This window comes from Cebus imitator, unplaced genomic scaffold (assembly GCF_001604975.1).
Source record: "Cebus imitator isolate Cc_AM_T3 unplaced genomic scaffold, Cebus_imitator-1.0 Scaffold129, whole genome shotgun sequence".
NCBI lineage: Eukaryota > Metazoa > Chordata > Mammalia > Primates > Cebidae > Cebus > Cebus imitator.
Window position 1 is genome coordinate 2,434,392 of NW_016107444.1, and position 9,660 is coordinate 2,444,051.

At 49.1% G+C, this 9,660-nt stretch overlaps 2 protein-coding genes across 2 annotated transcripts in view; one reads left to right on the forward strand and one right to left on the reverse strand.

The window, feature by feature from the left end:
- The first annotated feature begins 2,120 nt into the window (after positions 1-2,120).
- TSPAN1 (tetraspanin 1) overlaps positions 2,121-9,660 on the forward strand; it is a 10,757-nt gene continuing 3,217 nt past the window's right edge. The window contains exons 1-3 of the mRNA XM_017540881.2: positions 2,121-2,442; positions 7,124-7,256; positions 7,700-7,764. Of these exons, the coding sequence (XP_017396370.1) occupies positions 7,708-7,764 (57 nt within the window). The 5' untranslated portion in view covers positions 2,121-2,442; positions 7,124-7,256; positions 7,700-7,707. The remainder of the gene's footprint in view (positions 2,443-7,123; positions 7,257-7,699; positions 7,765-9,660) is intronic.
- Positions 2,519-3,201, reverse strand: P3R3URF (PIK3R3 upstream reading frame). The gene is made up of 2 exons (XM_037742886.1): positions 2,947-3,201; positions 2,519-2,663 (listed from the first exon to the last, which is right to left on the reverse strand). The coding sequence occupies exons 1-2, from the start codon at positions 3,188-3,190 to the stop codon at positions 2,620-2,622; spliced, it is 288 nt and encodes a 95-aa protein (XP_037598814.1). The 5' UTR covers positions 3,191-3,201; the 3' UTR covers positions 2,519-2,619.

The window sequence follows — 9,660 nt, forward strand, 5'->3', positions numbered from 1 at the left end:
AAAAAAAAAAAAAAAAGAGAGAGAGAGAGAGAAAAGAAAAGAAAAAAAATAAAGAAAAGGGAGATATGAATAGCAAAGGCTACCAGTTGGTTGGATGGTGGGTTAGTGCCATGTTGGGAGCACAGCCTAGGGTGTGAGAAAAAAGCACTGTTCTGTGGAATTCTGGAGATACGATTATTAGGATGAAGGGTACAAGGTAATGGGTATATTCCTTCTGATTTCCTCAGGTTATCCCACCTATGGGAGATGGAAAAACAGAGAGAGGCAGAGAACATCATCTCAGAGTAGGAGCCTCTGTTAACAGTGCTCAGAGCCCTCCTCACAATTTAATGAAGAGCTTGTGTAATCTGTGTAATGTATCTCCCACTGAGCTATATAACTCCTCTGGGAAAGAACTCCCACCGCCTTGCTCACTGCTCTGTCTCCAGAATTTAGCACCATCCTGGTACACAGCAGGCACTGTTGACTGACACAGAGTTGCAAATTGAAAAGCAGAAACAGAGGCATCCTAAGGGCTGGAGACCAGCCAGGTCAGCTTACCTAACCCAGGCCCTTCCAGCCTGAGAGCCTTGTGTTGTCAGCCTCCAGGGACCTCTGGCTGGGCAGGAGAGAGTGAGCTGCACCCAGTCATCCTGGAGCCACCTAAACTGAGGTGGTGGGTGCCCTCTGGCTGTTGCTGCCTCTGGGAGCCTAGATGGGGAGGAGAATTAGGAACCTGAAGGGGGAGGGGCAGCAAAGGAGCCATCATTGCAGATAGAGCTAAAAATAGCTGGAAGAGATGATGTCATTTGGTTCCCACAGCTTAGCACCCTCACCATACACACAGTCGAGCACAAACACACACTCTCACAGACACAGATACACACAGACACAAGTGTGGGCATGCGTGCATGCACATACACACACTGCACTCATATAACATATAGGGGAGGGAGGCTTCTGGGTCCCAGGGCCACAGGGGCTGGGAAGTCTGGTGAGTGTGTCTGCATGTGTATATGTCTGTGTGTGCCTGGATCTGCATGAGTGTGAAGGCATGTGTCTGTGTCTGGGGGCTTGTATGCTTGTGTGTGGGTGCATGCATGTTTCCATCTGTGTGTGTTCATTTATAGGCATGTGTATGTGTTGCTACATGTGTCATGTGGGGATCTATGCATTTGTGTCTGTATATATCTGCTTATACTATGTGCTTGCATACGTGTGTGTGTTTTGCAGTGTGTGTCTATGAGTTCACTTATATTTACATATCTGCATGCATTTGTGAACTGTGTCCTGTATCTTTATACTTATGGCCCCTCTTGGGCCCTCGAGTACTGGCCCAACCACCTTCCAGCTTTGGCTAATGTTCAGCAACCCCCTTCACATACCCTGAGGAGCCCAGCACTGTCTGGGCATGGTGTGTCAGTGAATTCTCTGCCTCATCCCTCCCCTCAGGGTCCCGGTCTCTAGCAAGCGTTGGGGTAGATAGACATGGATATAATTCGCTTTCACAGGCAGCAAAGGACATTAGCCAGACTTCCTGAACCCCAGGGTGCCAGGCCATCAAAGGTGTCAGGGTTCACTCCCTTCCCCAGCCCCCTGGGAAGGTAGGCCTGGAAATGGGGCCAGATCTTGGACTGGTGCAACACACAGTAACCCATGCATTATGTAGCATGTGAGAGATGGAGTCCCACACAATATTCCCAGCTACTAAGACACAACCCCACAGAAACCCAGTTACAGCCAGTGACACATGAGCACACACTCAAAAATCCAGATGGAAAATCCTCAGGCCAGAGAGCCCAGCACCCTCCCTACTTTCTGGGCTCAAACACAGTCTTGCCTCACCCCTAAGCACCCCAGCTCAGCTGCCAGCTCTAGAAAACACTGACCTCAGAGAATGGCTGGAGGGCTGAAGGTAGTATGCCTTTCTCAGAATCTCACTCTTCTCCACATTCTCCTCCTTCAGGCTGCTCCCCATCCCCCTCCTGACCTTCATTTTTCTTCCTAGGGCTGATGTCCTCTCTTTGGCACACCCATACCCTCACAAATGCTCCTTGATACTCACAGTCAGTCACAGAGGCACATTCAATCACAAAGGCACATTCAGCCACATCTGCTTATAATCCCATTCTCCCAGCCTCAGACACACACACCACCAGCTACACCTACATGCTAACTATCACAGGCACACAGAGGCACATCTGCCTCACATCCACCTCATACTTGTGTATTCTCAGAGTTCTGTCTTTCATCCTATCCCTCTCTGATCTGTGCCTCCCAATACCTTCCAAGATGTTTACAAAGACCCTTCTCCCTGTGCAGTTAGGAGTGTAAGGCAAGAGAACCCCTATTTCATGGGGCAGATCAAGAGCTGAGACCAAAGATGGTCTATGTTGCTGACCTTGTCCAGTCCTCCTACTATCTTAGCTATGATCCCTGCTGTGATCACTGAAGTCTTTCCCTGTAAGTCTTCAGCCCTAACCCTCCCCTCACACCCTGCATAGTCAGCTGGTTAACACCTCCATATGGAATAAGGCAGTTTGCACGGAGTGATTGTATTTGTTGTTCACCACCCACGGCCCCTAGGAGATGCAGGTCCAGGGCAAGCCAAGCTTCATCTGGGTTAGCTTCTGGGCACTTCTAGAGGATCAGAAAAATCCCAGGTTGACAGAGGTGTCTGAGAGCTGAGAAGAGGAAGGAGAGGGAAGAGTGTGAGGAAGGCAGCAGTTCTGGAAGCTCCCTGCCCCTTGGATTCACCTCCTCCCCAAACCCTCTGCTTCCAGCCAATCCATCCTTCATTAAGGCTGTCAGCACTTTGGGATGCCTGCCATCAAGAGTCCATCATACATTTAGGGTGGTATTTCACAGGGCTCTTCCTTTGGAGTGCCTAAACAGAACCAGGTAGGGAAATCTTCAGTGGCTCTGTTTTTTGATACCCCACCCTGGCTCACAAGCCCCACAGCTAACCTTGAGGTGGGAAGATCCACACTCCAGTGGTGGCAGTGTGGGTGTTGTTGATACCCATGGCCATGGTGGCAAGATTGGTGGCTGCACTGGTGGCAGTTCGACCTCGGAGACTCTGCTGGTATCTTCTGTGGCTGCACTTGAACATCCTTGGAAACCGGGGCCTGGGCCAGCCCATACCTGGCCTGCGGTAGGGGGAACGCATGCCCTGGGGCCGAGGGCCATGGACAAACCGAGATGGCCCCATGGGCACAGGGAGCTTCTGCAGTGTGCCTGGGGGTGTACTGTTGGCCAGGGTAGCTGAGGCCTCTATGACATACAAAGTCTGCATAAGGGCAGGGCTCTTTATTACAGGTCATGGCCCTTGGCCCCTCCTCATGGGTCAGGCTCCCTCACGTCTTCTCCATTGGGTCTGGCCTAAGAGCCAGCCCAAGAGCCAGGCAGCTTCAGTTTGGACCCTTAGGAAAAGGGGCTTTGAGAGGGGGAACTCACTTCCTCACTTTCTCACTTACCCATATTAACAATATTAACAATGTTTTCTGAGCACTTACTATGTGCCAGACACCGTGCTGAGCACTTTACCAACATTATCTCATTTAATCTCACAGCTACTCTACAAGGAGATGCCATGATTATAACTATTTATATTGTCAATTCTCATTATTCCCAGTAATGTTCTATAAAGTCACCACAAACACTAAATACTGAACAATGGGTAAATGCAAGGTTAGGCGCCTAAAACTCTCTGGTCACAATATTTTTGTCAACCTGTCAATACGTAACTTAATTTTATGTGTGGAGACACCATATTTAATACATATAGTTGGCTGAGCGTGATGGCTCATGCCAGTTAACCCAGCACTTTGGGAGGCTGATGAGGGTGGATCACCTGACATCAGGAGTTCAAGACCAGCCTGGTCAACATGGCAAAACCCCATCTCTACTAAAAATACAAAAATTATCCAGGTGTGGTGGTGGGTGCCTGTAGTCCCAGCTACTCCAGAGGCTGAGTCAGGAGAACAGCTTGAACCCAGGAGGTGTAGATTGCAGTGAGTCCAGATCATGCCATTGCAGTCCAGCCTGGGCAACAAGAGTGAAACTGTCTCAAAACAAACAAACAAAAACTATATATAGATACAGATATACACACTAATATATGTATATGTGTGTGTGTGTGTATATATATTTGAGTCACTGACATGGAACTCATGGCCAACAGCATTATAACTTGTGCCTGAATGAAACTTTTCTAATGCATGTACTTCCCCATAAGGCTCATCACAGCCTTCTTGCACTTAGAAACACTAGGGAGCACTTCAGCATTACAACTGGGGACGATTTTAGACTGTAAAATCGCCAACAAAAAACACCAAAAAATGTGAGAATATGTGCACTAAATAGACCACCAAAAGCACATTTGTTTACCCTCTGAAAGCTGAAATAAGAAGACAGAGAGTCCTATTGTTCAACAGACCTCAGTGGAAATATATGTGTGTTGGATGGCTGAAATTTTCTGCCTCTCTGCTCATGTCCACGAATGAATGCAAAAGTACCACAAGTATTGGTTTAGGAGTTACAAATAAATTTCTGTAAGCAGGCAAATTCACATGTATGGAATCTGCGAATAATGAGGATCCACTGTATAAGGAAACTGAGGCTCAGTAAAGTGAAGTCACACAATTAGAGACAGGCAGGAAGGAAATCCATGATGATGAAGAACCAAAGCCCAGAGCACTTAACTCTCATTATCCTGCACTCATTCATTCAGGAAATGTTCACTAACAACTTCATATGTGCTGAGCACCTGGGCCACAGATGAATGTAATCTGGTCCTGATTCTTCCTGAGAATGAAAGAGAAAGCTATCGGATGTGGTGGCTCATGCCTGTAATCCCCGCACTTTGAGAGGCCAAGGCAGGTGGATCACTTGAGGTCATGAGTTCGAGACCAGCCTGGCCAACATAGTGAAACCCTGTCTCTACTAAAAATACAAAAATTGGCCAGGTGTAGTGGTGTGCACCTGTAATCCCAGCTACTTGGGAGGCTGAGGCAGGAGAATCTCTTGAACCTGGGAGGCAGAGATTGCAGTGAACCAAGATGGCACCACTGCACTCCAGCCTGGGTGACAGACAAAAAAAAATAGACCTGTTCCTTCTCCTTCCACTCCTCAGTCCCCTCTTCCTTTCCCTCTCACTCTGCCCTTCAAAGGCCCCCTTTGCAGCTTCATCCTCCTTCCCGCAGGACTCTGTGGGACCCTTAGGACCACCCTCACAAATCTCAACTTTTTCCCATCCCCTCCTCTAGCTTCTACTCTTGCCTTTTTCAGTCTCAGAATATGACCTTGCTTCGATCAACTTCTAGCAATTGTAACTATAAACACACCTGCCCCTGCCCCTCCTCTTCCTCAGGTCAGACCAAGGCCTCTCCCCTTGCTCTTTATGGAAGCCAGCCTAGCCTGCTTCCTCAGAGATTCCATCAATGCAGATTGTCTGCTTGGTGGCTAAGATGTGGACTCTGGTGCCAGATTGACTGGGATTGAATCCTGGCTCTTCCACTTACAAGCTGTGTGATCATGGCAAGTACCTGACCCTTTGGTGCTTCTGTTTCCCCATATTTAAAATGGAGATAAGAAAGTCTATCTCGTAGGATGGTTGTGAAGAGGAAAAGAGCCTTAATATATGCAATACATTTAAAATATGATCAGCATTATTAGTATAGTCTGTAATACTATTAGCCCCTCTCTCTGTCTCTTGAGCTGCCTCCTTCCACTATTAAAAAAAAAAAAAATTAGAAATCCACTCCCTCAGCTGGGCCGAGTGACTGATGCCTGTAATCTCAGCAATTTGGGAGGCTGAGGCAAGAGGATCACTTGAGCCCAGTTCAAGACAGGCCTGGACAGCACAGAAAAAAAAAAAAAAAAAAAAAAAAAAAAAAAAAAAAAAATTGGGGTGTGGTGGCAAATACATGTGGTCCCAGCTACTTGGGAGGCTGAGGTGGGAAGATCATTTGAGCCCAGGGGGTCAAGGCTGCAGTGAGCCGTGATAGTGCCACTACACTCCAACCTGTGCAACAGAGCAAGACCCTGTCTCAAAAAAAATAAAATCAGTTTCCTCCATCTCATAGCCCCTCTGCCTGTGACTGTCTCCTCTCTGACCTTGCTGTGTGCTCATTCCCTTATGTCCCTTCCTTACAGAGCAGGAAGAAAATCTCACTTGAAAAGCCCATAACTATTCTGTTACACAGAAGACCGGGAAACAGAAGTTTAAAAATCAAGTGTCTGAGTGACCCGGAAGCCAGAACTTTCCCCAGTGGTCAGGCAGCCCCACTAGTAATAAAGTTGGAATCACCGGGCCTTGGAACTGGGGGTGGCACCTTCATGGGACCATGGTGCCACCTACTGGCAGAAAGGAAAGGGGGGTACACAGAGAGCTAAGAGAAGACTTGGGAAGGAGAAAAAGAAGTTAGGGAGGGAGAGGAGATGGAAAGATGAAGGGAGGGGAAAGATGAGGAATGTGAGGTTTTGTGGAGGGAAGAGGATTAGGAACTATTTGCTATTCAGAAAGAGCAGAAGTGCCAAATCTTGGTCATTTCCTTGAAAGTGAGAGAGAGCATGTGCATGTATGAGAGGGAGAGAGAGAGAGAGAGGGAGACTAAAGCTTGTACCTCAGACATTATTCTGTTGTTTGTTAGTTGCTGGGAGTCGGTTCACAAAGAATTGAGTGTATGTATATGTGAGAGAGAGCACGCTCACACACACACACACACACACACACGAGTGCATTCAGGAGCACTAGTACGTGTTTAAGCATGTAACTGGGTGCTTGCTGTGTGAACATATGGATGGCAGTATAGGCAGACGTGTGTGCGTGTGAGCATGAGCACAGAGGGTACCTATGAGTGTATCAGCAGATACAGGGTAAGAAGCATATTGTACTGTTGTGGTGGAGGGCACACAGGCACTCTGGGGAACCACTTGCCCCACCCGTGGGCTGCTGCTTCTTGAGATCAGGAGTGGTGTTGCCCAGGGCTGGTGTTGCCAGGCGGAGGCCTGCTGAGGCTGTGGTTGTGGGGATCGGTCTCCAGGCAGCAGGGGGCAGCAGGGACAAGGGGAGGCTAACTGGCCATGGGTGGGGCCGGCAGGCGGGCAGAAGGAGGCTTTAAAGCGCCTACCCTGCCTGCAGGTGAGCAGCGGTGTGTGCCAGCCAGCCGTCCCTCTGCCTGCCCACTCAGTGGCAACTCCCTGGAGCTGTTCTGTCCTTTGTGGAGCCTCAGCAGTTCCCTCTTTCAGAACTTGCTGCCAAGAGCCCTGAACAGGTGATGGGATAGGGATAGAGATGATCCTGTGAAGAGATATCAATCTGGAAACAGGTTTGGGGAGCTGGAAGAGCTATAGTGAGGGTCTGGGGAGGGTCTAGGGTTGGTGTGGGGAGGAGCGCAGGATATACAGGTGCCAGGAAAGGGCGTGGAGTGACCTGCGCGTGGGAGTCAGACTGGGTATGCAGGTGGAGGAATCTATGGTGTTAGGATCTCAGAGTGTCGGGTGCTGGTAGAGGTCCTGGGTAGTATAGCGGGGTAAGGGTGTTAGGATAGAAACTGGGAAAAGGCCTGAGGTGTCAGACCAGGTATAGGAGAAGCTTGGTGAGATATGGGTTCAGGATCCTGGGGTCTGGCACATCTGACTGAATATCTAAGGCCAGGGCCAGCCCAGGTGGGGCCAGGGGAAACAAGGCCCTAACTCATACATGTCTGCCTCCCAGGAGCCACCATGCAGTGCTTCAGCTTCATTAAGACCATGATGATCCTCTTCAATTTGCTCATCTTTGTAAGTATGGAAGTTGTGAGCTCTTTGGGGCAGGTCACAACCTGAGCAGAGACTAAGCTGGGGAATGGGAGACTGCTGTGCCCAGGCTTTGTCCTACAAGTGTCCCCTTATGAGTGGGATGCAGAGGTCTCCTCAAATGCTGTTGATCCCTGGTCCCAGCAGCAGCCAGGCTGCCATGCAGGGGTGTATGTGAGAAAGGGGATGGAGAAGCTTGGGATACTTCCTCTCTCCCACAAAGCTTTAGCCCAGGCTTCAGGCAGGGCGGAGTAAGCTACCAGGAATGATTCTCCCCCTTTTATAGGCATTGGGGGCCCAGAAAATAGAAGGGGTCTGCCCAAGTTCACCTAGTGCAGAAGGAAATTCAGTACAGAGAAAATTCCTCTGTATGACGCGGGGCTGAAAGGAGAGAGGGCCTACATCTCATCAGAGCAAAGGGTCTATCTCAAGCAGCCCTTATTCATTCGACAAATATTCATTGTCTAAGATTCCGTGCTGGGTGCTGGGGTGGCAAGGAAACAAAGCCTTTCTCTGCCCCTAGCGATCTCAGCTCCAGTAAACCAGATAGGCAGATAATAACAACACAGTGTGTTTGGGCTTACAACGGAGGCTATGGGAGCCTGAACTCAGCTTTGTTGGAGAATACTTCCTGGAGGAAGTAGCTGAAGCTGGGAAATTGCACTCGATGGGGGAGTTGTAAAGCATGAGTGAAAGGCCAGAAGTAATGAAACTCGATATTGTTCAGAAAACCAGAAACAGATTGCATAGAGCATGTTTGAGAAGCTGAGCAGTGAGGTGTAAATCCTGGAGATGGTGGTGGAGATAGGGAGAAACAGACAAAGTGGACAAAGGACAAAGCTCTAGGATGATGGCTGAGGGGCAGAAGAAGGGGCAAAGGAGGCAGAGATCTTGGAGATGACGCTCTTATCTCTGGCATGAGCAACCTGGATGGCCGGGGGTGGGGCCCGGTTTGTGGGAGGGGGTGTCCCACTGGCAGCTGTGTACCCAGTGGAGGTGCAGCTTAGATTGGAGCTGGCCATGGGTATTTGAAAATCATATGCGCACAGGTGGGCACTGAAGCCATGGGAATGGATGAGAGCGTTTGGAAAGTGAACTCTGGGAAACCCAACTAACTAGGGATACGAAAAAAAACAAGCCACTGTGAAGGAGATGGAGAAGGAGCAGTGGGAGGGGAAGAGGAAAACAAGGAGAGCAAGTTATCAGAGAGGTCAAGGAGAATATGGTCCATGAAATGTCCACTGGATTTAGCACAGGATGTCACCAGAGGCCTGAGCCACATTAGAGTGGGTTAGTGTAAGTAAAAGTGAGGAAGTGGGCCAGGCGCGGTGGCTCACGACTGTAATCCCAGCATTCTGGGAAGCCGAGGCAGGCAGATCACTTGAGCTTAGGAATTTGAGACCAGCCTGGACAACATGGTAAAACCCTGTCTCTACTAAAAATACAAAAATTAGCCAGGTGTAGTGGTGCATGCCTGTAATCCCAGCTGCTGGGGAGGCTGAGGCTGGAGAATCGCTTGTACCCAGGAGGTGGCAGTTGCAGTGAGCCGAGATCACACCACTGCACTCCAGCCTGGGCTACAGAGTTCATATATAGACTAGTTTAGAAGCGTGAGTAAACTCTGTAGTTCTAATGTGGTCTATGCCTTGGGCTTCCTTTAGCTGCAGGAACTGGGTTTTTTGTTGTTGTTGTTTGTTTGTTTTTGAGACAGGATCTTGCTCTGTCACCCAGGCAGGAGTGCAGTGGCCTGATCGTGGCCTACTGTAGCCTCAACCTCCTGGGCTCAAGGGATTCTCCCACCTTAGTCAGCCTCCTGAGTAGCTGGGACTACAGGGGTATGCCACCATGCTCAGCTCATTTTTTTTTTTTTTTTTTTTTTTT

What these genes read in the sequence shown, in the direction of transcription:
- P3R3URF (XM_037742886.1), bottom strand. Translation starts at nt 3,190, where the DNA reads ATGGGGCCATCTCGGTTTGTCCATGGCCCTCGGCCCCAGGGCATGCGT. An exon ending in GTGGATCTTCCCACCTCAAG is followed by an intron (nt 2,664 to 2,946) that starts GTTAGCTGTGGG and finishes TCCTCTTCTCAG; the next exon opens with CTCTCAGACACCTCTGTCAA.